General features: G+C 41.2%; 1 protein-coding gene across 1 annotated transcript in view; it reads right to left on the reverse strand.

Moving 5' to 3' along the window:
- DCC (DCC netrin 1 receptor) overlaps nucleotides 1–25,477 on the reverse strand; it is a gene marked incomplete at both ends in the record, with an annotated part of 627,385 nt that overhangs the window by 180,127 nt on the left and 421,781 nt on the right. The window contains 2 exons of the mRNA XM_080637247.1: nucleotides 1,361–1,515; nucleotides 12,455–12,611. Of these exons, the coding sequence (XP_080493373.1) occupies nucleotides 1,361–1,515; nucleotides 12,455–12,611 (312 nt within the window). The remainder of the gene's footprint in view (nucleotides 1–1,360; nucleotides 1,516–12,454; nucleotides 12,612–25,477) is intronic.

The following is a 25,477-nucleotide window of genomic DNA, read 5'->3' on the forward strand; positions in this document are numbered from 1 at the left end:
CACAGAATAACGTAAGTTGAAAGGTCCCCTTTCTGCTTGTTCACAACACACTTTGCCTGGCCAGGTGATGTTGCAGATGTTCTCACTAGCTGTAATAGACACCTTTCCTGGGGCTCAGACTAGCTGTAAAGGAAACAGAACAGTTCAAAAGCCACCTAAAGCTATCTCACAAGGCTCGCCTTATCACCAGATTCGCTTCCAAGTGCTTCTCCCTCTCCACCCCTGTGGAGAGCTATTCCCACCTCCTCTACCTGGCTCCTAAGGATTCACTTGCAGCAATGAATCAAGTAAACACATTTCAGGGTTTCCAGCCCGGCTGTTATCTTCACACAACGAGGGGTTTTCAGACAAATATTGCCTTTCAGTAAATTTCTGAACATAGCAGGGTTTGACAACGTAAAACAACTTCTGTGCTTTTGTGCAGTTTTCCCACCTTATCACAGAAGGTGAGTGCGTTCTGGCAGGGACTTTTGTGCTGAGCACAAAAGCAGCTCAGCATCACACCATTTCCCCTACAGTTCACCAAAGGAGTCTAATGACCATCAGTATCACACACAGCACCCACCCTGATGCTGAGAACTAGATACCAATCCCATTTTCACTGTCTATTCTTCAGAATAATTAATTTTGGAAGGGCTCCAAAACTGTTGCAGTCCTCTCTCTACAACAGCCCTTCTTGGACCTTTCAAGGGAGAAAAACTGCAATAGAACAAACACAACCAGAAGGAATTTCTTTCTTTCTGGAGACTAGACATATGCAAATATGTACAATAAAATCAGACACAGAGGAAAAGTGTTTACTGAAAGATTCTACCTTCTCCAAAGAAATATGAAACACACTTACTGCTAGCATTAACTAATAGAAAAATATTTGCTTTTAAACACTGATAAGCCAAAATGTTTTCTCCAGTAGAAAGTTTCTGTATCTTTCAGCAAGTTTATCTATAATATTTCTTTGTAAAAAAACAACCCTTTATGTATGTTTTGTGTTATCGTCCGTCCAGTTTATCATATTTCCTTGTAGGAAACCAAAGTGTTATGTACCATAGCACTGCTTTTGGTATCACTCATGCTGTCGCATAACAGAAGATGGGATGTGTGATCATCAAAGTCATGACACAAGCAAGCAATACGCTGCTGTTAGGTTCTTGTAATAGCTGTAATAGTTGTCTTGCTCTGAAAGAACTATTACAAACTGAAGAAAGGTTTTATTTACCATGCAAAAGGACTGGGTCATATTTTCTAAGACCAGCTCTATGAAAATCTTAAATCATTGCACTATAAGTGCTGCAAGGCTGCAGCTCATCTCTGCAGCTCTTGCTGCCACCCGCACCAAGACCCCACTGCTGTGCACACTCACGCTCTGGCTGCGTGGCCACCTTGATGGGCTGTGAGCTCTCTCCTGGTCCCCACTCGTTGTATGCCACCACTCGGAAGGTGTAGGTTTCCTCTGGTTTCAGGTTGCCCACAGTAAGTTGAAGTGTTCCAGGCTGAGAAGTGTTGACTGCCCGTTCTCTACAAAAAACAACCAAAAAACCCCACTTTAAACCACATTTGGATCTCAAAGCATCATTTATTTACACAGTTGGTAGCCTGCAAGGTATGATTACTTTGCAAACTTCATTTTGAGGCTTGTTTGTCTATAGGGTTTAGATACTTATTTTTACTTTTAAAAGCCTAAATGAAGTAATAGGGCCCATTGGGAACAATGCCAGCACTACAAAGACGACATGTACTTTAACACCTCATAAGGCATAGAGGTCCTTGGTTCTTTGCTTCTTAACAGAAGAACAAAGGCAAACTGATGAAGGAAATGGCTATTCAATAAAGGAACACATCTCTGATACAGGAGGTGAGATGCATATTGGACTCTAAGCATCCAGGTAATGAAAACTGGGTTTGGATTGTGCTGTAAATTGAGCCATTGTTGGTGCTCCTGCTATAATTGTACCTGCAAAACCACCATCACCTCCCACTGTTTCACAAGCAAAGGGACCACATAGAACTTTTAATAAGGTGGGGTCACCACTCACCATTTCACAGGTCTAAAATGAAAATCCATTAGTGGAGTTGCACTGTGCTCCCCACTGGCAAAACAAGCACCCAGGCAGTTCAGGAGCAGCTTTCTCCTGATATCATAGAATTACAGAATGGTTTAGATTGGAAAAGACCTTAAAGCTCATCCAGCTCCAACCCCTGCCATGCGCAGGGACACCTTCCACTAGAACAGGTTGCTCCAAGCCCCTGTGTCCAACCTGGCCTTGAACACTGCCAGGGATGGGGCAGCCACAGCTTCTCTGGGCACCCTGGGCCAGCGCCTCAGCACCCTCACAGGGAAGAGCTTCTGCCTAAGAGCTCATCTCAATCTCCCTTCTGGCAGGTTAAAGCCATTGCCCCTCTTTCTATCCCATCTTCATAGCCTCCTTTGGACTCACTCTAATAGCATCATGTCCCTCTTGTGTTGGGGGCAATGCTGAAAGATGGTCAGACACCATTTGTGTAAATTTGACCATCAGCTTCTGAGAAAACTCCATAGGGACAGCAGGTACCCCTTCTCTCGAGCAGTGACTGTGAGCCTGCCTGGTGCCCAGCACAAAATGTCTTTCAAGAAACACTCACTACAGCTCACTATTGCCTGCATCAGCTGGGTTTCTATTTCTTCTAGCCCAACTTGGCCAGCAGTTTGCTGTCACTGACCCATCACAAATAACGTGATTGAACCTCCTCCATCAACTGCTCCCAGTGATGATTCCTGGTGTAACTGGCTGGTGGTGGTCTCCAGAGCCAAGGTACAGCCCAGACACTGGGAGATGGCAGCTCCTTAACCAGGGAGTCGTACAGGACATCATCCCCTGATCACAGAAAGAGCCATGTAATTTTTCCTGGCAGCATAATCACCCAGAGCTAAAAGGTTATCTGCATCCTTGCACTGGCTTCTCTACCCCAGGGCAAGCGAAGCTTGTTCTAGTTCATGATGCTCAGGAGAAAAACAACTGGAGAGAACCACACAGAGTCATTAACATGGGATTATCCAGGAAAAACACAATCTCTAAACAGTAAAGCAGGGCTTAAATTGGATGAAATCACAGTCATTTCATGGACAATCTGCAAACAGAAGTAGGTAAAATTGCTTTTGTAACTGATTTATTATGGGTGGCATGCTTCCCTCCTCTCCTTTACTGGAAGACCTCTGCAAAGCTAACAACAAGAAAAAAAAAAAAAAAAGAAAAAAAAAGAAAAAAAAAGAAAAGATAGACTTTGTGCTGCAGAAAAAAAAAAAAATCATATAAGACTGAGTCAACTAATTGACAAACTTTGTGTAGCGCTGCTGTGGTTCTCTGGACTGCAATAGGCATAGCAGCAATTCAAGGAATTAGATTATTGCTCCTTTGGGGAACATTCCCTCAGAATGAAATTCCTCAAACCAGAGAATGGTCCTGTCCTCCAAGAGCCAGGCTCCACCGTTGCTCCATCCCTCCAAAGGACTGAACAAAGCATGGGTGAATGTTTGCTGGGGATGAACGGTCGGATCATCCCTGGGCAGAAACAACGGGAGTCTCATGTCTCTATTCCAGCACAAAGGTTTTCTGTTGCACTTGATAACTCAGACTTGTGGATGGCTGCTGCTCCCTGATGAGAATACTGGCAGACAGAGCCTTTGCTCTTTCTAACTGTGCAAGCTGAGCTGTGCTTGACCAACTTGGCTAATTTTATTCTCTTGCCTCTTATCTCTGCTTTCTACTTTCAAGCTGTAGAAGCAGGAGTCCAGCTGCATTGAAAATGGCTCCAATATATTTGTAACCAACAGAACGACTCTGAAAGCAGCGGTACTGCAGGGGGGTCAGATGGCCCCTAACATCTGAACTGAACACCACTGATATTCTCCTGAACTCTTTAAGATGCAGGAAACCACAGCAGTAAGAGAGAAACCCAAATATGCTCAGTGTCTTCCTACCTGCAGGACAATGGGATTTTCAGCAACTGTATCTCATTGTAAACATCTTTTTTGTTAACAGCAGGGAAGCAAAAAGATCACCTTTCAATCCCCAAAAAGCAGTAAAGCAGCAGGAGAGGAAAAAGGATGATGTGATTAAAGAAAACTCCAGTCAGGTCTCTGTTTTGATACTTCTCTGTGACAGCGGTACTGGTGGTGATACATATATATGCAAGCTCGGAAAGGTGGAATGGTTTGCAGCGTTCTTTCAGTAAGTTTTTTCCCATTATCTAGTAAGAAAAAAACTCAGATAACCGCATACACATACCCAGTGCCCTCAGCACTCACACTGCTGTTGAGTGACTTCCTGAGCAGAATCAAACCTGCATTTTAGACTAACGGGGCTGAACCAGCATGACTCTCTCACCTTGTGTAGCTTGGGATGTAGGTGTGAAGTGTGATGATGAGGAATGAAATTCTGGCATAGCCCATTTTGTATCTGATGATGAGTTTCAAGAGCAGTGGAAAAATATCCAGCCCCTGCCACAGAGGCACAAAGAGACCCAGGGCTGCTGTTCCTCTTCTCAGACCTGTATTTGCTGCAGCACATCCCAGCCTTGGATGCAGAAACATCCAAGGAAATGTTTTAACTGGACTCTAATGCACTAATTTTCGAAAGTATCAGCAGCTTCAGTGTTCATCTTCCATGGGATTTCAATGATGTTGCTAAAGTCCACATCCCAGGACACTTCCATGTGCAAACCAGGAGCTGTAAAACCACCCAGGTCCATCAGAGCTCTCAAGCTGGTGAACCAAAGAAGCTCATCATCTGCAGAAACTGGCCAGTGCATTCCTAGATGCAAGTCCAAGTAAAACACTGTTGCTCCCAACAGCAGCTCAAACAGGATGGCAGTGGCTGGAGGTGTCTGCAGCACACTTCATCTCATAGTATTCACACATCACTTCCAAGGCTAATTAGCTTGAGTACAACCCTGTGCTCTGGCAATTTGACAGTTTCCAGTTCAGGAGCAGCACTGAACAGCAGAAGCTTTGGACTGCCCTCAGCCCGTGATGAAAAATCAGAGCAAGAAGTTCCCCCATTCTTGGCCAGACAGTGTGTTCCCTTCATGTCCTGCAGCAAAACACTGAGCAAATTAAACCTTTACATGTTTTACTTCCTATAGCTTGGGTTTTCAAGCTATCCGACCTAAAGAATCATCCAAATGCAACACTGCCTATAGGGCAATGAAGGATATTGTAACTTATAAGAAAACGCTGTATAAAAAAAAGTTCCAGATTTTCCGAAGTAAAGACTAAATAATAATCAAGCACACACCCCAGGACTGAGACCAAGAGGAATAAAGCAGAAGAAAGGGTGGAGGTTTCCCTCTGGGCAGGCTGAGATGGAAGAAGAGCCAGCAGCCCAGTCAGCCCCGTTTCAAATACTGGCAGCAGCCAAATAATAGACAGTGAAAGAAATAAGTGAACCAGAACAGAAGTACCTTGTTATTCTCCTGGCACAGGACAGAAATACCTGGTTATTCTCTTGGCATATTACTTCTGCTCACAGGTTTTTGAAATTTTGGCACTCAGGTGATCACAGACACCCAAATGGGTCCATCACCTTCAAACTGTCAAACCTCCTCTAATTCCTCTGTTTCTGTGATATTCCGTGGCAATGTAATTATGTCATGAGAAATAATGATTCCTTTTGTTTAAACGGGCTGCCTGCCAATGTCAAAGCTGGCAGTGATATCTTCTGTGACACCATGGGCCCTCCAGCTAGCAAAGAGAAAAAACTCCTGAATGTAACACCTATTTTATGAAGACAAGTGTTAAGGCTGTCTAAAGGACATCATATGGATGTGGCTGCCTTTATCCCAGCAGCCTGTCCAGCCGACAGGCACTTGGGCTGCAGTTAGGTGAGATGAGCACCCAAAAGTCCATCATCTGCTCCTGCTTGCCAGCGAGGGATTAATGCACTACAGATGCCACAGAAATGCAGGAATCATCTAAAAAGCATCAAACATCCTTGAATTGGGCACCTCTGCATTTCGGGTTTTCTTTTTAAAACTCATATAGATCATAAATTACAGTCTAAAAATAAAAGACCTTGACTAAAGTCATCCACTTTCTTGTAAAATGGAGGCTTCGACATGTAATTTCCAGTGAGTGAAGATCATGTTACATTACAGTATCAGCATGTAAAAAAAGTTAATTACAGTTCCCATACATCTCTTAGGTGTGTAACAAATGCTTTTATAATGTTCAAACACCTAATTAGTTACTTCAAGTATGACAAGTTATGTTCATGCTCCTTGCTGTGAAATGAATGCTATTAAAATGGATGAACTTTTACTACCTTGAGTTCTTTTTTTATGTCCCATTATCGCTCTTCCCCAAAATAACAGAAAGTCCCTGATTATATTAAATAAACCTCACAGCTAATGTAAATATATCATCTGGGAATGATATTTTAGCACTTCAGCTGAATTCGGAAGATAGGCCTTAATCAAATATAAGGTTTGGTATTCAATTAAGCAGTCCCTTGATTAATTTCTTCAGTCTGCAACATGTAGGAATCTGAACTAGAAGATCTATTAGCTTGTTGTGCCTATTGGTGCATTTATTATTTTGTTGCTGAAAACAAGTTCTAGAGAATGTTCATCTGAAAATAAAACTGGTCCCAATCTTGCAAGAGAGTCCTTCATCAAAGGCGTTTACGTTCAGCTGCAATGCTGATTTCCAGGGTAATTTTATTAGCTTTTTTCTTTTTCTTTTTTTTTTTTTTTTCCCTTTTATGTTCTGAGCATTTAATTTCATTTATTGGAAAATATGGTTGCCAACAGTCAGTTAAAAAAGGCTAGCTGCAAACCAGAACCAACTATTTAAGCCAACTTGACATTTCAAAGGTTGCAATCAAAAACTGAACAGTATTTTGTGGTTTTGTTTCTCATCTAAAATGCTAAACAGAAAAATATCACCACATAAATATTTATCATTCTTTAGAAACAAATACAGTGATTTTTTATTGCAAATTAAATTTTAAATTTTATGTACATTGGTGTAAATTTTCACTGGGAAATCAGAATTCGTTTAAAAATATGCACAGGTAATTAAAATGTGTCTCGATGTTACCTTTAAGGAGTTATTTTTTGTTCTAGAGATAGATCAAGAGCAAATCAGGAAAAATAAGCAATGTGGTGACCAGTACACTACCAGATAAATATCAAACGCCTGAGTGAATCAATGCTTGCTCAACGAGAAGCTGAACAACAGAGACGGATGAGAAGAGGGGAGCAAACATTGAGGCCAAGAGCAAATCTCAACATCGAAAGTAGATCAAAATTTGAACCTCCCTGTGGATTTAAATATTGAATCTGGCCCATTTTGCAAATGCTTAAAACAAAAAAACCAAACAAACAAACAAACAAAAATCTATTCTAAATCAGTTTGCAACAAAAGTTAGGAAACACCTAGATACAAATGCTGTTGGTTTAGAAGGGGCTTAAGGATGGAGATGGATCAAGCGCTTTCCATCTGAACACCAGATTTAGCTAAAAAAAAATGTAATATAATTATTTACAATTAAAGTTTCAACAGCATATGGATGTCAGAGATGCTGGAGATGAAGCACCATCTCTACCTTCCCAAAGGTACCTGTCTACCAAAGGACAGCGCCATACCCAAGATCTCACCATCTGGGCAGCATCCCAGCAGAAAATGGGAAATAAATCAAAAAGGCAGAGAGTTACCCATTACATCAGTAAATTCTGTATTTATAATCTTTTGGATGACCCTGTTACTTGCATACAAAATAGTGGGATTTTTTTCCAGTGATCAAACAAAACCTAAACTCCTTTCTCTTCTGGAACACTTCTTCAGCAAGGCAGGGTGGATTTTATGGTTTCCATGTGTGTGTGTACATGTCTATACCTTGGAGAGTGATACCCACTGAAATGCATGCATTATTTTCTGCTATTTTATATTCCTCTATATTTTAACAGAAAATAAGCACAATCAGATGTATACTAAGAGTTACATATCTACTGGCAGATCCTATCCATGAAATCTTTCATTTCTGAAGGATCTCAGTTTTTCATCAACAGTCTGCTATTATCAGCAGACGTTATAGAATATCTCAATTTTAAATCTGAACTTTCATCTCAGCCAGAAACTTTGCTGAGTGCAGGTGTATTGGTTGGCTGTTTATTTATTTCCTCACAGATTTAAGGTTTGTTTTATCCTTTTCTGAGAAACTTGCCTTTTACCTTTAAGTGCTGTTTCCAATCATCCTTATCAGCAAGCAAAACCATTTGATCCCACGCAGGATGCCTAGCTGAGCATGAAGATTAAAGAGCCTCCCATCAGCAGGGCTCTGGTGATTATGCTATGGCAATAAGTGCAATCAGCTCCAAAAGGGGTTACTTCGAAAAGGCTGTGCTGAAAAACCCTTATGAGAGGAGTTCAAAATAAAGGAGGCTGTTTTTCCGGATGCTTTCCTAAATGGCCGTGTGCCCCATGTGTTGTGCTGGCCTCAGTGGTGCTGCCACATGAATCCTCACTGCTCTCAAACTCAGGAAGATCGTCTTGCTGCAGCCTTACTCTAATTTCTCTGACAATTCCTTTTCATCCCTGAGGTTAATGTCAAATCCCATATTTATTTTTGCAAGCAGGAAAAATCTGCTCTTTTGCAAAAATAATGTGTAAAACAACGAACAACTCCAAAAATACATGGAAACATTTTCCTTGAAGGAAAACTACATTAAATTTATCTGAAAGTTTTTCTGAGAGTTTGCAAGACTACAGGCACATATTCAAAAGTTATAAACTGCAAGTAGTACTCAGAGTCTCTTGCTGGAGGGAGCCTAGTGGAATTTTTATTTCATTTATTTATTTGTTTAGTTATCCTAACACAAGAGCCCACCATCTTCTTCAGGGGACTCCGTGAAGTTGTGCATCTAGTTGGGACTAAGGCATACTTCTGGTACAAGAAGCATGCCTTAGTCCCATCACCACGCTATGTCTGGTACACACCATGAGCAGCATGATGGAAATTCTGGAAGAAGAATTCTTTTGAAGTCTAAGGAAATCCAGGGTGAGCTCTTTTTCCACCTTCTTTGACGTCAGAAAGACCACTACTTAAAGGCCTCATAGAAGAGCGTTAGAATTTTCTCCTCCACTGATAAACTGAGTTAGAATATGACTCAATCTAGTTGTATGTGGCAGCTCTGACGTTTTTTAAGATAGTGAAAATAAATGAGATGCCACTACAACAGCACCTTCTGGCATTCTACATCATGGGAACTTCATGCCCAGCAACAAATCTCAAAGCACGTTCTCAAGGTAAGGTGATGAAATCCTCTTGCACAGCACAGGACCCTGTTTCATCATTTCTGGTTGTGATGGCTGCAGACAAACATTAGAACATGTATGTGCAAATATATATGATTCAGCCATGTGAACCCCATTTGGTACCCAAACTGGGAGAGACAAGGGAGCTGCTAAGCTTCCTCACTTGCCACTGAGCTCATTAATTGTTCTCTTTGCATCAGTTACTTTGCTAGGGCCAATTCCTATCTTCCCTGAGTGCCTTATAACCTCCAATATACCCCCTTCCCAAAGCCCCACTGAACTTTAATTCTTGTTTCATAGAAACTAGTCACAACTGGAGACTCGATTTGATGCATGATGGAGCTCAGAGCTCTGAACCTGTGCCCCATCTGTCTCACTTTGCTCCCATCTCCCCCTTTCTGCTCACAGTCTGACCGAGAAGGATTTGTGGAAGGTGAGATGCCTGTGTCTGACCTGTGAACCAAACCCAACAAGGCTGGCTCCTAACCCATGCTTTCACCCCCTGCCTACATGCTGCTTATCTCACAAGTGACACCCTGCTGCAGAAGATGCCTCCACCACTGGCCTCAGGAATGCCAACTTGAATTTAAGAGCTCTCTTTTATAGAGGCAGAGTGTTTCACACTCTAATCCCAAGTGCTTTGAATGTTGTGCCCTTTCAGGCTGCTCAGACAGACCAGATGGATACACATCTCTATTTAGGAGTGTCAGCCTCTTGCAGCAGGTACCACTGCTGTACCTGTTGATGTCTACAACTTCTATATATAAAAATTTTATATAAAGAATGGCATATAGAATTAGGTTGTAAAGGACTTTTAAGTTTATCAGGTCCAACCATTAACCCAGCACTGCCAAGCCCACCTCTAAACTATGTCCCTAAGCACTACATCTGCATGTCTGTTAAATACCTCCAGGAATGGTGACTCCCACCACTTCCGTAGGCAGCCTGTTCCAGTGCCTGACAACCCTTTTGGTGAATAAATGACTATATGGCTATAAAGGAAAGCTGGACTTTGTTGGAGATTAAGATGAGAAGCTTGAGAATGTCCAGACAGGGGCAGGAAATTTTGCCTGCAACACAAAGCCCTTTCAGATGAGCTCATGTTGTGGTAGAGGGAAGCTCACTTTGATAGCTGTGGGGTCCTGCTTCTTTAGCTGTCATGAATTCAATACATATCCGCTCATTTTTTAAGTAAATATAGATTCCTATTCAAGTCCCTTCAGAAGCGACCTGCCATCAGCACACACAAGTACTAGTCACCAGCCGGTATCTGAAGTGTATCATAAGTGCAGTGAAATACAGGACAGGATACTTCAAGTGAGTTCTTCATGATGATGTACAGGAAGAGAAAAACACACAATTTTTCTCAGGCATAAAGCCATTTATGAAGTTAGGAAAATGAAACAAAACCCAAGTAAATATGCAATACCTTTCCAAGTGTAAAATGAGCATATACAATGAGGAATCGTGCAAACACCAAACAATCTATAGTGCCATTGTCACAAAAAAGCGGTCTTCTGTGAATCTCTTAATTCACGCTGCCAGAACAGCCCTGGGTGTTCCACTGCATTTGCAATCATGTAAAATCTTCACAGCCCACTTCCTGGCTGCTTTGAAGGTCTTACACCATTTTCACTGCTCTAAAAGCAATTTCCTCTCCAGCTGATTAGGGCTCAACAAATTTCCCTCCACTGGCAGTGCAAAGAGCACTTGACCCTGTGTCTTTAGAGGAAGATGAAAGATAAAATATAAAACTTTATTTTATGGTACACAGTCGAGTAATAACTGAAGGAGGTAAGATCCACAAACATCACTCTCACAGCAAATGGTTCTTCAGACCAAGACAAATCGCACATTTATATAACCCTTGCAAGGATGTCTAAAAAAATACACAGCAACAAAAGACACTTCTAGCTACAAATGTACCATGGAGAGAAGAACACAAGGTTTTGAACCAAGTTTGAACAAGTTTGCCGATGACACCAAGCTGTGTGGTTCGGTTGATACACTGGAGGGAAGGGATGCCATTCAGAGGGACCTTGACACGCTTGTGAGGTGGGCTGATGCCAACCTTATGAAGTTTAACCATGCCAAGTGCAAGGTCCTACACCTGGGTCGGAGCAATCCCAGGCACAGGTACAGGTTGGGCAGAGAAGAGATTCAGAGCAGCCCTGCAGAGAAGGACTTGGGGGTGTTGGTCGATGAGAAAATGAACATGAGCTGGCTTCAGTGTGCGCTCGCAGCACAGAAAGCAACCGTATCCTGGGCTGCATCAAGAGGAGCGTGACCAGCAGGTCGAGGGAGGTGATCCTGCCCCTCTACTCTGCTCTCGTGAGACCTCACTTGGAGCATTGTGTGCAGTTCTGGTGTCCTCAACATCAAAAGGACATGGAACTGTTGGAACAAGTCCAGAGGAGGCCACGAGGATGATCAGGGGACTGGAGCACCTCCTGTATGAAGACAGGCTGAGAAAGTTGGGGCTGTTTAGCCTGGAGAAGAGAAGGCTGTGTGGAGACCTCATAGCAGCCTTCCAGTATCTGAAGGGGGCTTATAAGGATGCTGGGGAGGAACTCTTCCTTAGGGACTGTAGTGACAAGACAAGGAGTGATGGGTTCAAACTTCAACAGGGGAAGTTTAGATTGGATCTAAGGAAGAAATTCTTTACTGAGAGGGTGGTGAGGCACTGGAATGGGTTGTCCAGGGAGGTTGTGAATGCTCCATCCCTGGCGGTGTTGAAGGCCAGGTTGGATGAGGCCTTGGGTGATATGGTTTAGTGTGAGGTGTCCCTGCCCATGGCAGGGGGGTTGGAACTGGATGATCTCAAGGTCCTTTCCAACCCTAACTATTCTATGATTCTATGATTCTATAAAATATAAAGCTTTATTTTATGGTAGACAGTCGAGTAATAACTGAAGGAGGTAAGATCCACAGACATCACTCTCACAGCAAATGGTTCTTCAGACCAAGACAATGAGCACATTTACATAACCCTTGATAGGATGTCTAAACAAATACACGGCAACAAAAGACACTTCTGGCTACAAATGTACCATGGGGAGAAGAACATAAGGTTTTGAACCATTTGCAAGATACTTGCATAGTCCTCAGACCTTCTTAGCACTATACCCCCCATCCAGAGGAGACCCATGGTCTCTTGGGGCTTACCTGTTGATGCCATCCCTGGTGAAGAAGACCGTGTATGTCTGGATGCTGCCTCTAGCTTCAGCGGGTGGGCGCCAGCTGAGACGGACAAATCGGCTGGAGACCAAAACAGGGACCACATCTCGGGGAGCAGAGGGGAGGACACTGGAACTTGGGACAGCTGGAGGGGAAGGAGAGGAGTCAGTCAGAGAGGCTGGTGGCACGGGGGTGTCAGGGAAGGCAGGAGGTGCCGTGGTGGACACAGCTAAGGTGTTACAGAACAAAGGGCCAAGGAGGCATGGAATAAGCGTGAATAAAATGACAGGGGGTGAAAAAGAGAGAAAAGAAACTAACAGTAAAATCACACCTTAAGACATGCCACCCCAAGCCATCATCTAAAGTGAACAGCAACACACAAAACTTGAGTAGGCTACTTCCCTGTGGTAAGTGAAGTTACTTCTTGTACAAATGATCAGTATGATGTGATTTTTCATTCTTATTTCACTGGTTTTGTCCCTTGTGCCCCAAGCAGATGGCATAAACAAACAAGAACTGGCTACTCAAAGCCTGAAGCGTACAAACCAACTGGTTTGGGAAGAGCAGAAACTACGTAGGGTGCTTCTGCACATGACTTATTAGATAATTGTATCATATCAAAGTGGGATAAAATGACAGTGAAACTTAATATTAACACTGTTCCTCATGGAAAAGCATTCGGTCTACGTGCAAAATGCAGAAATGCCTAAACTGCAGATTCAAGCAGTAAAATTCATGTTAGAACAGTACGTATTTATATAGTTTAAGAGTTTGGTTGTTGCTCACTAAATCCATGTGAAAGCTGACCTGCCAACATACATAAATAAAAATATTTATTTTTCAACAATACTTGAAGTGATCAGCTCCTTCCTGCTTCAGCACATGCATCTTATGGAGCATTCATGTCACCGAGAGCAAAATGATGTATAAGGTCCCAATTCACGGGCTATACCAGCCCTGAAAAGCAGGTTTTCACAATTAGTATAGAACCTAAAAACAATTAATTTTTTTCATTATTGCAAATCTTTTTTGGTCAGTTCCCTATGCATATAGTATGAAATATATTAGTAGCATTAATTTACTGTGAGATCATTAACAGCGTTGTATTATCTAAACAGCTTATGAAGAATAGCTTTAGGTAAAAAGCATGAAGCTCATTGAATACCAGCTTAGTGTTTTCTTTTATTATCCCTAAATTATTATTAAAAGCATTAATTTTGCTGTTATTAATAAGAAATATTATTGCCTCTTACTTATTGTGATCAGTTCCAAACCAGAGGGAATTAAGGAATTTCCCAGTGGCATTTCCAGAGTAATGATGTGTTGAAAGAAAATATTTAGCCAGTCTCAGCTCTCTTGGCTGCAAAGTTGTGATCCATTATTTGCACTGAGGTTTTGTTTAGCGTCCTTAGTCATGGGCCACTGATCTAAATAATGTGCAAACACAAGGCCACAGTATAATTCCGTGTAAATTTATATTACAACAATGCGACTATATTGCTTCACAGCAAGTAGATTTTGGCTTCTGGTCTATCCTATACATTGACTCATGCATTATAAACGTAAGTGCATTGTTGTCTTCTAGTGAAGGCTGAGGTAGGTGAACATCTCTAGAGAAGCATCAAAGGCAAGATTGGAAAAAACCACAAAGATAGAGTTCTGGTGCTTAAAGTCAAACACAGCAATTGGGAAAAATCCCTCTTATTAGTCACTTTATAATAACGATAAATAAATCTATTTTAATTATGTAGAACACCCAGTCCGTGATTCCTCCACCAAATATCCATCCTCCTGGTGGAACACAGCAGCCTGGCACTTTTCCCTTAAAACCTATTTAGAATTAGAAACCTGTGCTATGATCAGCCCTGAGTCCGCACATGCACATTTAGGTGACTATGTGCACATGACTACAAATATACAGGCATCTAAGCTCCCCCCATAGAAAATGAGTACATATACCTAACACAAACAGATGACGGAGCCTAAAGAGCTAATTAAACTACCAAACAGTTGTATCTACCTTCAAACACACTGTAAAAGTATCTAAAATCTGGAGATAAATTCATAGCTTTCATGACCTCATGCTCACGGAAGCATGATCTATTTTCAATTTATGAAAATAATATCAAAAAACTGAGGTGAAAAGCAGCAAGACTGGGGCTGAAACTCCGGTCCACTAAGCATTTATTTTGCTCTGGCTTTCAGTAAACACTGTAGAGCTATCACTGACAAAAGCAATTTCACTTTTATTGTTGCTAGCCGTGAATAGCAAGCGTATGCATTACAATAGTACAATATAGAGAGACATAACCTGAAATTATCTCAGCAAGTAATGCCTGAAATCCTTCAGTCTTTCATATGACTACACAAGATCAATCCACCACTGGTTAAACCATCTTCATCAGTCTGACAAGCTCTGATTTCAGCCTGATGCAGTTTATATTAACTCCTTGCGAAGTGCATCTTCTCCACTCTTGCGGCAGTACAAATAATCATCTACCTCTGTTGAAAGCAAGCATATAACTGCACTGATTCCTTTCCTATGTGTGCAATGAGCATACAATCAACAGAGAAGGTCTGAATATAGACCTGCTGGAAAATGATCTTCATTTCATTTCATTTCATTCTCCATTTAAGAAGCCGAATGAAGAACCTTACATTCAGAGCCAAATACCCCATTATTTATAGTCCAGAATCAGCTGTGAGTTTTGTGACCTTAGCAGTATTTTGCCAGTGGTTTCTATTCTTGCACTTCTAAAGCAAACATTCTTCAAAAAAAAAAAAAAGGGAGAAATATGCTTGATGTAGCTGCTTGGGACCTGCTTGTTTACAGCCTTTCTTGGTAAAATACACACCAGTTATAAAATATGCTCAACGCCAACTATTTATGGGGTTTTAAAACACCTAAGGGCAAAACATTGTGTGTGACATTCCCTTCCACTACAGCTTTCCATACACAGCAGTTATAGACTGTTTGTATTTAAACTAATAAGAATATGAGACCTAGTTTCAAGAGGCAGTTTTGATTGTTGTAGGGTTTTTAATACTTTTCATAGTTTTTGGGGGGATTTGTGGTTTTGCTTTTACTTTTTTTTTTTTCTATTTTTTAACACATATGTATACCTCAGAAGCAGGTGGCGAGGAAATCCTAGTAGCAGCATCTTCCTACTCTTCACATGTTGTTCTTAAAGACCAGCAAAAGCTTATGTGATATACAAGAAAAGGTGATGAAAGAATGAAAACAAAAACCCCACCTTGAAATATATCCCACAAGGGATTTGATATCAAGAAGATATAACATTATTATTGCTAAGCAGAGGTGGCAAAAGATGGTATGAGCTTATTGATGAGCCTTTCCTGGTGAAAGACATGGTTAAAATCCTCTAAATCCAAGTTCTAAAATATCTCATGTTGTCACTTGGGTGATCAGAGGGACTTTATATTTATATACATACAGATTATATATAGATATATATATATATATACACAGGCAGATCTCAGCAAAACTTTTGCACCACTGTACACAAAATATTAATTTGCACTTTTGCTGGTTTGTTGTTGTTTTGGTTTTTTTTATATATATTTACTAAGTCAATAGGAAAGGGAAAAAAGTTTAAGGAAAGATGTTGTAAGTTTAAATTAAAAGTAAGTTGAGAAGTTACTCTACATACAGAAAATATTCCTCTTGTATGTCAGTAATGCTGATCTGAAAGGTATCCTGGTAATCTGCATTGAGGTCCGGGCTTTAAACTGATAAAGCTGAGTTTGGCTTCTCTTCTTTGAAAGCCGTTAAACTTTGGTGGGTTTAGTTACTTGTGTTTAATTAACTCACATAGAACACTGACGCCTGTTAAACATATAGCAAGTTGCTTAAATTTAAAATTATTCAAAATTTTCAAGGGGATAAATTAATACAGAAAGAGATTGGGCTATATATAGGAGTGTCTGTATCTCACAGAAAGTGGTTAATGTTCATGACATTATCCTTTTTTATTTTTTTTAAATTATAACCTTACCTAAGCAAAGACTGGTGAAGCAACTGCCCCTGTTTTACACTTAGAGTCTGTTAAAATAAGACCATCTACTATAGGCTATCTATACGTTCAAAATACGGCCAATTAGAGCTCACTGATAAGATCTGAAACTCGATACTTTTTTCAGCAAAAATGAGAAAACCGTCACTTGCAATCTTCAACCTTCTGCTGCAAATCACACTTTCCGTAAATAGCCTACATACCCTAACGCCAAAATGACATTGCAAGACATCAAAAGAAAATTTTCAGCCAAGACACTACCTCGAAATATTTTTTATGACTTCTAACAACTATTTCAATTCCCTGATTTGACTTTTTTTAATACAGAGGTGATTTTTTTAATCTATTTCAGTTTTAAAATACTTTTGAAAAATTCACTGAATGCGTTTAAACATTCAGAAAAAAGAAAAAAAAAAACCCCAAAAAACCCCCAGACGTTTTATTCAAGTTAAAATACAAATCTTTTAGATTAATTCAAGTCTCTTCACTGCTCTCCCTCACATTACTTTTTTTTTTTTTTTTTTGCTTTAGCACTTTAAATCATTTAGTCGTATAGCAGGAATTTCAAGTACAACATAGGAACATGAATCTGTTCTCCTCTCCAAGTCCTGAGTGCTAAAAGAAAAAGCAATTTACATGGAATTTTAATTCCAGAAATAACATCAAATAAGTGCTTATTGTCTGGTGTTGCTCAGTATAGGAATAGCCTGGAAAAACCACTCTTTTTTTACACTCTTACATTCAGAGAATATAGTCTTTTTGAATTTCATTTTTTTTTACTCAGAACCTTTTTGACCCATCTTACACATTCCATACAGTAAACTGTGAAAGTTATAAGTGAGAAAAAGAGCTTGCTGCAGCGATACCTATAATTCAAGAGATGCTGCATATGTGACACCACCTGAAAATGTGAGGTACTCTTGCAGCGAAATATCCTTAAATGAGATCTGTAATAGATACCAATTTTAGTGGTTTTGTAATTTTTTAAGAATGTAGACACTTCTCAAAGAATCATTTTTCCCATTTCATTGTACAGCACACCCTTTTATTTTAATTTTACTTTAATGGCTATGTCATTAAATGGCAGAACTGGGATGCTGAGGGGCTGCCAGTGATTTCTGGGGGAAAACCTCAGATATGGTTCCAGATGCCATTCCCACATGACTAAAAAAAAAAACCCAACAAAAAAAAAACTCCTTTTTTTTTATTATTAAATTTTAAAGAAGGGATTGAAAAAATCTTAATTCACGGTCTTTAAACAAATAAATCAGTATTGATGTACATTAAGAAAAGAAATAGAAGAACTCTAAACCAAAATGAAAGTTGAGATGTAGAGGATGAGTTGCCTAATTTTACATTGCACTGGTTACAATAAAAACATGAATTTTCAATTATATTAAATTTGTAACTCATTAAAAGTGGCTTCTAATTTAACAGACTGCACCAAGGATCTGCAGATGAGAGGAACTGTATTTTGACTGAGTTACTTTAACGTAACAAGATTCATTTGCCATCCAGAAGAACCTTGACATGCTTGTGAGATGGGCTGATGCCAACCTTATGAAGTTTAACCATGCCAAGTGCAAGGTCCTACACCTGAATAGGAGCAATCTCAAGCACGGCTACAGGTTGGGCGGAGAAGAGATTCAGTTCTGGTGTTTGTTGATGAGAAAATGAACATGAGCTGGATTCAGTGTGCGCTCGCAGCACAGAAAGCAACCGTATCCTGGGCTGCATCAAAAGGAGCGTGACCAGCAGGTCAAAGGAGGTGATCCTGCCCCTCTGCTCTGCTCTCATGAGACCTCACTTGGAGCATTGTGTGCAGTTCTGGTGTCCTCAACATCAAAAGGACATGGAACTGTTGGAACAAGTCCAGAGGAGGGCCATGAGGATGATCAGGAGCTGGAGCACCTCCCGTATGGAGATAGGCTGAGAAAGTTGGGGCTGTTCAGCCTGGAGAAGAGAAGGCAGCATAGAGACCTCAAAGCAGCTTCCAGTATCTGAAGGGGGCCTACAACGATGCTGGGGATGGACTGTTCATCAGGGACTGTAGTGACAGGACAAGGGGTAATGGGTTCAAACTTCAACAGGGGAAGTTTAGATTGGATCTAAGGAGGAAGTTTTTTCCTGTGAGGGTGGTGAGGCACTGGAATGGGTTGTCCAGGGAGGTTGTGAATGCTCCATCCCTGGTGGTGTTCAAGGCCAGGTAGGACAGAGCCTTGGGTGATATGGTTTAGTGTGAGGTGTCCCTGCCCATGGCAGGGGGGTTGGAACTGGATGATCTTAAGGTCCTTTCCAACCCTAACTATTCTATGATCTATGATTTTTTATTAACTCAGAATATAAAAACAATCCATGACTTACACATTCCAGATACATCCACGAACAGGTTGAGACAGTAACCAGGAGCTGGTTTCCTCCTGATCAAGGAAGGCAGCTAAGTACAGAGTGTTTATGCCACTAAAGAAGCTGGTTTCAGTACAAGGCAAAACCTCTGATATATGGATGCTGGCCTCTGAAACTGATGTGTCTGGAAACATCATTGATGTTAAGACATACAGGGAATGCAAGATAAAATTCTGCCTTCTGAAAGGCAGTTGAAAATTTTGTCTGAAATTTCATGAGGAAATGCCACTTTTAAAACCCAACGCTAACCTGTGGCAAGAAGACAGTCCCCAGGAAAGCCCTGGGACATGGATTCAGGAACTCTCATCTTCCCATATTAAGTAATTAAATAGGTGAAAATTGGTGAAACAGAGAAATAAGGCCCAAATGAATCACAGTGTTTTGGTCTGATTGCTAAACAACTAAATTTTGATCTTGTTTCTAGAAGCTAGGAGAAAAGCAGACATTCTATCAGATGACCTTTATGGAGATATGAAATAGGTGTCATTTACTGTCCAAAATGAGTATCAGATTGGACAAGTTACTGGTAACTCATTACTTATGGTCAAACAAAATGCCCTTTTCCACACAAGCAACTCCTATTACCTTTCCTGGGGACCATTTACACAATTTGGCCTTTCCAGTTTTTATCCAGCCAATTAATCATACAACACAGTTTCAAATTGTCGCATTCAAAAGCATTTCTTCAGGCGCTCTGAGCTGAAATCCACCCCCCAAATCCAGCAGAGGTCACATTGGAACAGCTCATATGAGAGTGCACCCATCCACATTTGATGTGTTCACACACGTTGGGTTTTACCAGCGACACAGAGCACATGCCAGGACGTCAGGGTACATCAGCATATGTTTAGAGATTTTCAGCCCATATGCAGTGATACTAATTCACCAAATAAAAGATCTGTCCTCCCTGCCATACATACTTCCTCCCTTCTGGCTTCTTGCTCAGCAATTCATTATTACTTGGTGCCATAATGATGTTCTTAGAAACAAGTCATGCAGTACTAATTTTTATTATGCCTCTTTTATGACATTATGAACCTTGCTATAAATCACTGAAGTTCATGTGTGTCAACAGTGCCTGATGTTACTGTACGAGAAACACACTCCCAACTCAACACCTCGCAGGATTAAGTTACTTGCACTTTGGAAACAGCATGTATGTATCTGAAATATAAGATCTCAGAGGAACTGGGGAGATTTTGATAGTTCCACCCTATGCAGTAACAACCACATCAGAAGCTAAATACACACTAATGCTTCTCTGTTCTCGCCAGCCTCATTTTCTCAAATACAGGCAAGAGAGATGTATGGCAGGATAACAGCTTAATTGCTGAGTTGTGATAGAGGGAAGAAGGACACTAGTTATCTGCCTAATGGCATGATTTGAAAGTAGTAAATAGGGATGCATCCAAGAAAAACAAGCCTGTGCTTCCCCTCCTACATGCTCCTCTCAAACAGGCGGTGGTGCTCACATCCACAGAAAAGCCCACAGGATCTGCCCCCAGGACGGACCATGAGACTCTGCAGCTGCAGCCACACTTAGTGAAGGAAAAGAAGCTCAGAGGGCCATGCCACAAATCTCAGATCCAACAGACATTTCCCCATTCCCGTGAAACTCTGGACATCTGAACTGTCCCTCCAGCCTACACCTTTAATACAACCTTGCTACTCTAGGGGTTTATTCTCGGCTCATCACTGCAATTTCTCATCACCTTTTTGGACAAGGGCAAAAAAAGAGAAATATGTATCAAATGTTGACTTTTTTAAAAAATCTTTACTATGAGTGTGTTGAGGCACTGGCACAGGGTGCCCAGAGAAGCTGTGGCTGCCCCATCCCTGGCAGTGCTCAAGGCCAGGTTGGATGTGGCTTGAAGCAAGCTGCTCTAGTGGAAGGTGTCCCTGCCCATGGCAGAGGCTTGGAACTGGATGAGCTTTAAGATTCTTTCCAACCTCAGTCTGTGATTCTATGATTCTATTCATCACATATTCACTTCTCCCACAGAAGAGTCAACAGCTTGTATTTTTTATTCATCTTCCACAGAGGGGAGTGCCTGAAGGGGTGGCAAAACATATGGAATACAAGAAAGGGATAAATGGCTTGGAAGCTGTATGCTCTCTTCAGGATCTCAAAGTTAAGGTGTGCTGAGGTGAGAAGCAAGAAGAGAGGGTAGGAGGAAAGTCCAGAAGATGATCAGACCTTGCGTAGTCACAGAGACAAAAGGGTAAGCTCCGGCCAAAGAAAGCTAAAATAACTGTCAAAGGAATAGTACAGTTTAAAATATAATCTGTCTGGATCCCCTGTAAGAGTCAAAAGATGTGTTACCTGTGTTTACTTTGAAATTCAGTAGCACAATATAGAACTACAAGACCCCATAATTCCAATTAATCCAGGGCAGTTTTGCCCGATGGTTATTCTGAAAGTTATTTTTAAGGAAGATATAACTCAGGTACTTATCTGCTGTTAAATGTGAAAACCAAGACCTTGTACAGCTGTGGCCCCTTTGGGGAGTTGAGAATAATTATTGAACCTGCAGTGGGGTGTAGGCAGGAAAGGCAAGGCAAAGAAGGTTCGGGGGCTGAAAGGAGAGCATCCATGAGATGATAGTATTTGCACTGTTGCAGTGCAGATGCTTGATCAGAATTAGAATAAAGTGCTTTTCTAGATCATCAGCAATTGTCACTTAAGAGCTACTCTATGCAAAAGAACCAGACTGGGTCAAGGCAATGATGGTGAAGTCCTGCTGACCAAGCTCAAAGGGTGCTGGGTGCAAAGAGTTGCCTGGAACCACTACTGCAGCAAAGTTCCAGCTGTGACTGCAGCTTTGCCAGCAAAAGAGACATCTTAGTGGTTTTCCTTTTTTTTTTTGAGAACTAGTGTTCCCCACTGTAGGAGCTGCCACTCTCCATGAACACATGCTATATCCACACATACATCACTGCCTTGCCAGCACAGCCACGGCACTCCTAGCACAGGCATGGCCACTAGTCGTGACTTCGTTTTAAAAAGCCACTTATAGATGATACAAAAGTACTTTCTTTAACTGCAGTATATCTGAGATATTTCTGTTTTTGTACCGTATCTTGTTTTGGTAACAGCTTGGCCAAGCAGTTCTCCCACTGCAAACTCAGACAGGCTGGTACGTGTACTGTCTTCTCTCTCTCTGGGAAGGTGAAAGGCAGGCACGCCTGTATGCACATCTGTCTACATATTACATCACATTTCTTTCTTTTTACAGCTGAGAAAATTGCTATTCACATTTGCAAGAAAAAAAAAGAAAAAAATCAATGGCAAATATGACCTTAGTAGCTGTTTACGTTAATACAGTGAAGAGATCTTATTAACTGACACTGCACTGTAAAAAAAAACCCAAAAAACCCCAAAAAACCAATGGGCAAACCCACCAGTGATCAGCTCTTGTGTTCAGAGAAGCGCTATCACTCCCCGCCTTGGAGCTGTGAAGGCAGAACTGGTGTCACCACGCAGTTGACATCTGTCATCATCAATTAGTCACCAAGAAAAATGGGGGTGCGAGGGGCAATGGGCTGTTGATTGCAAGAAATTCAATCACCCACAAATGCTCCCTGAGGAAATGCTGGTCAGTTAATCAAGTCAGCCATCCCCAACCCACCGAACAATAGCTGCTGCCTAAGGAAAAAGTAGAAATTAAAATTTTTAAGGCAGCCAAGGGACTTGGAAGGCATTTCATGGTCAAATACCAAAAGTAGTAAACAGCAACCATAAATGTTGTCATCATCTATGGTGTTCAAAATGCAGCAGTGAGCACATTCATTGTTTTGCAAGTGAAACTCCAGAGTGCAGCAACTGTTTCTAGGAATGATCAGATGAGTGGCTGGAAGGTCAACCTACTGTTCTCAATCAGTGTCTTGCCTTCTTCCTCCCCGTGTCCATCAGCTCTTCTGCAACAGCATACTGTGTGTGGCTTATAGAATCATAGACTGATTTGAGTTGGAAATGACCTTCAAGCTTATCCGGTTCCACCTCCCTGCCACAGGCAGGGACACCTTCCACTAGAGGAGGTTGCTCCAAGGCCCAATCAACCTGGCCTTGTTTTCAATGCTTTTTTAGCGAAGTTTAACTTTATTTAAAACTGAGCCCTGAAGAGTGTCAAACTGTTCATGAATGTAACAAACTCGAATAATAGTATTTGCTAAGGGGAAAAAAATAATAGTGGGAAAATGCTGAAATCATGACAAACTGAAATGTTCTCATTCTAAGACATAACCATTTCTTTTAAGAACATTATGGCATGTCTCAACTTGTTTTCTGTGAAACTTTCTAACTCATGATTTTGAAATATCTTCTTATTTTTAATATTGGGAATTTATTTGAATCAAAACTGCAACCTCTTGTGTTTGTTCCCTAGGGCCCTCGAAAACAGTGTAAGCTTGGAGAACCTATTTAGGGGACCACAACTTGGTGTCACAGTTGAAATTTGGGCACTCTGATATTGGGTGGGCTTCTCAGGGAGGCAGACTATGTACTTTAAATGTTTGCTCACACTTAGAGATGCAACCTATTTGCTGAGAAGACACATCTTTCAATTTCTCTCTTACCTCAAGTTATATTCACAGTAGCATGTGGCCTTACAATTCCAACCTTTAGCACCAATGAGACCTTCAAAGGTCTTCAGTCAACTGCTATTTGAATGCAGAAGAACTAAAATCTCTGAATGATACTGAACAGAGGCTCACTGCTGCTACCCAGCTCCAGTAAGGTTTTGTTCATGGCCACACGTAAATCTTCATCTTGACACAATTTAGTCCTGTGAAGCTTCAGCTCACCCACACCTTGACAGCTCCTCCAGGGATGAAGCCTCCTCACCAAACCTGGACCATGATGACTGCAAGATATAAAAATGTGCTCCTGTCTTTAATACTTGGGCCAAACCCTTTGCTTTGAGAAAGAGTGGGACAAAACAGGTACCTCTATCTGTGTCAATAAGGTATTTTACAGCTGATCTATTATTATTATTACTAGTAGTAGTAATATTAATATTCGGAGCTAACCATCCCCACTAAAGAAAAACAGCAAAATGTCTCAGTATCAGTCTTTCCTCAACAGCATTTCCCATAATATGCCTGAATGAGGTGGGTGGGTATTTGCTCAGTATTTTAGTCCTTAGGCATCTAATTATTCTCAAACCCAATGCAAAAAAAACCAAAACAGAACAAACAAAAAAACCCACAAAACTTTTTCTGTAGCTCGGTCTTCCAACAGGCACGTTAGTCCTGCTTTAAAAAAATGAAAAAAAATTAGTTTTAAAACTTTGAGTGGTACTCAAAGTTTTGGCCAAAAGTGGCATGTGTTACTGATTTGTTCAGCTGATTTATCAAACTCAGTGACAGGGCAGCCACGCATGGTTAATTGGGATGCTTTTCATAAATTATGGACTGGTTTGGGTTGGAAGGGAGCTTACAGCTCACCCAACTCCAGCCCCTGCCATGGGCAGGGACACCTTCCACTAGAGCAGCTTGCTCCAAGCCCCTGTGTCCATCCTGGCCTTGAGCACTGCCAGGGATGGGGCAGCCACCGCTTCTCTGGGCACTCTGTGCTTCACTCAGGCTTCAGCACCCTCACAGGGAATATTTCTTTTCTAACAACTAATCTCGTTCATCTTTGAGATGAAGCTTTCTGCACCTTTTATCCTCATATGAAAAACAGAGAATTGTCAGTCCCAGTGTATTCATGGTAGCCCGAAGTTTCATACACTCTGGTAACTAACACCGGAGAAAAGACAGTGAAAAAAATTAAGAATGCCACCTTCAAAGCAGGGTTTAAACATCATGAAGGAAATAAGGAAGATGATGACAAGGCTAAATCTGGCAGAGAATATAAAACATGGAGTGTTTTCACTACTGAAGCATCATCTTGTATTCACTGGTAAGCTTCACGACCTTACAATTGCAAGGGCAGCCATGAAGTGTCAGGCTAAATCCAAGGTATGCATTTCAAAAGCAGAAATGTACCACAGTTCATTAAAATACCTGTGGATAACCCGGCAAACTGACCTCTCTTCACTGGGAGTAAACCCATGCCATCATAAGGTAGCAGCCTGCAGGCTTGACATTTTTACTTCCAAAAATTAAATCGAACTTTCTTGCAGCAACTCTTCCTAAATACTCAAGGCTTTGAAAGCTGTGATGTGATGGGAATGTCTCTGAAGATAAAAGTGGAATGATACTGGATCTCTCAGTATTTTAAAACTACTTGTCTTTGGTAGGAAACTCTAGAATAAGCCACGTGCTGCCTCTACACGATGACCACAATGATGCTCAAACACCACATGGGCTCAGAGAGTCTCCTTAGCTGTCCCTCTCCTCCAGCATATATCTGTTAGGGTTTATTGCCTTGATTCACTGGTTGTTTATTAATATTCTTCCCATAAGAAAACCTTTCTCTGTCTGCCTCTGTTTCCCACTCAGTTCTGTCTTGCAGAGAGGAGACATATCTCCATGACTTGCCCTGGCAGCAACAAGCCTGTTCCCAGACCTGGTTAACTAACACTGCTCAAGGGTCTGCTCTTCATGATGAATCTGATCTTACCCAACC

This window comes from Psittacula echo (assembly GCF_963264785.1).
Source record: "Psittacula echo genome assembly, chromosome: Z".
Taxonomy (NCBI): Eukaryota; Metazoa; Chordata; class Aves; order Psittaciformes; family Psittacidae; genus Psittacula; species Psittacula echo.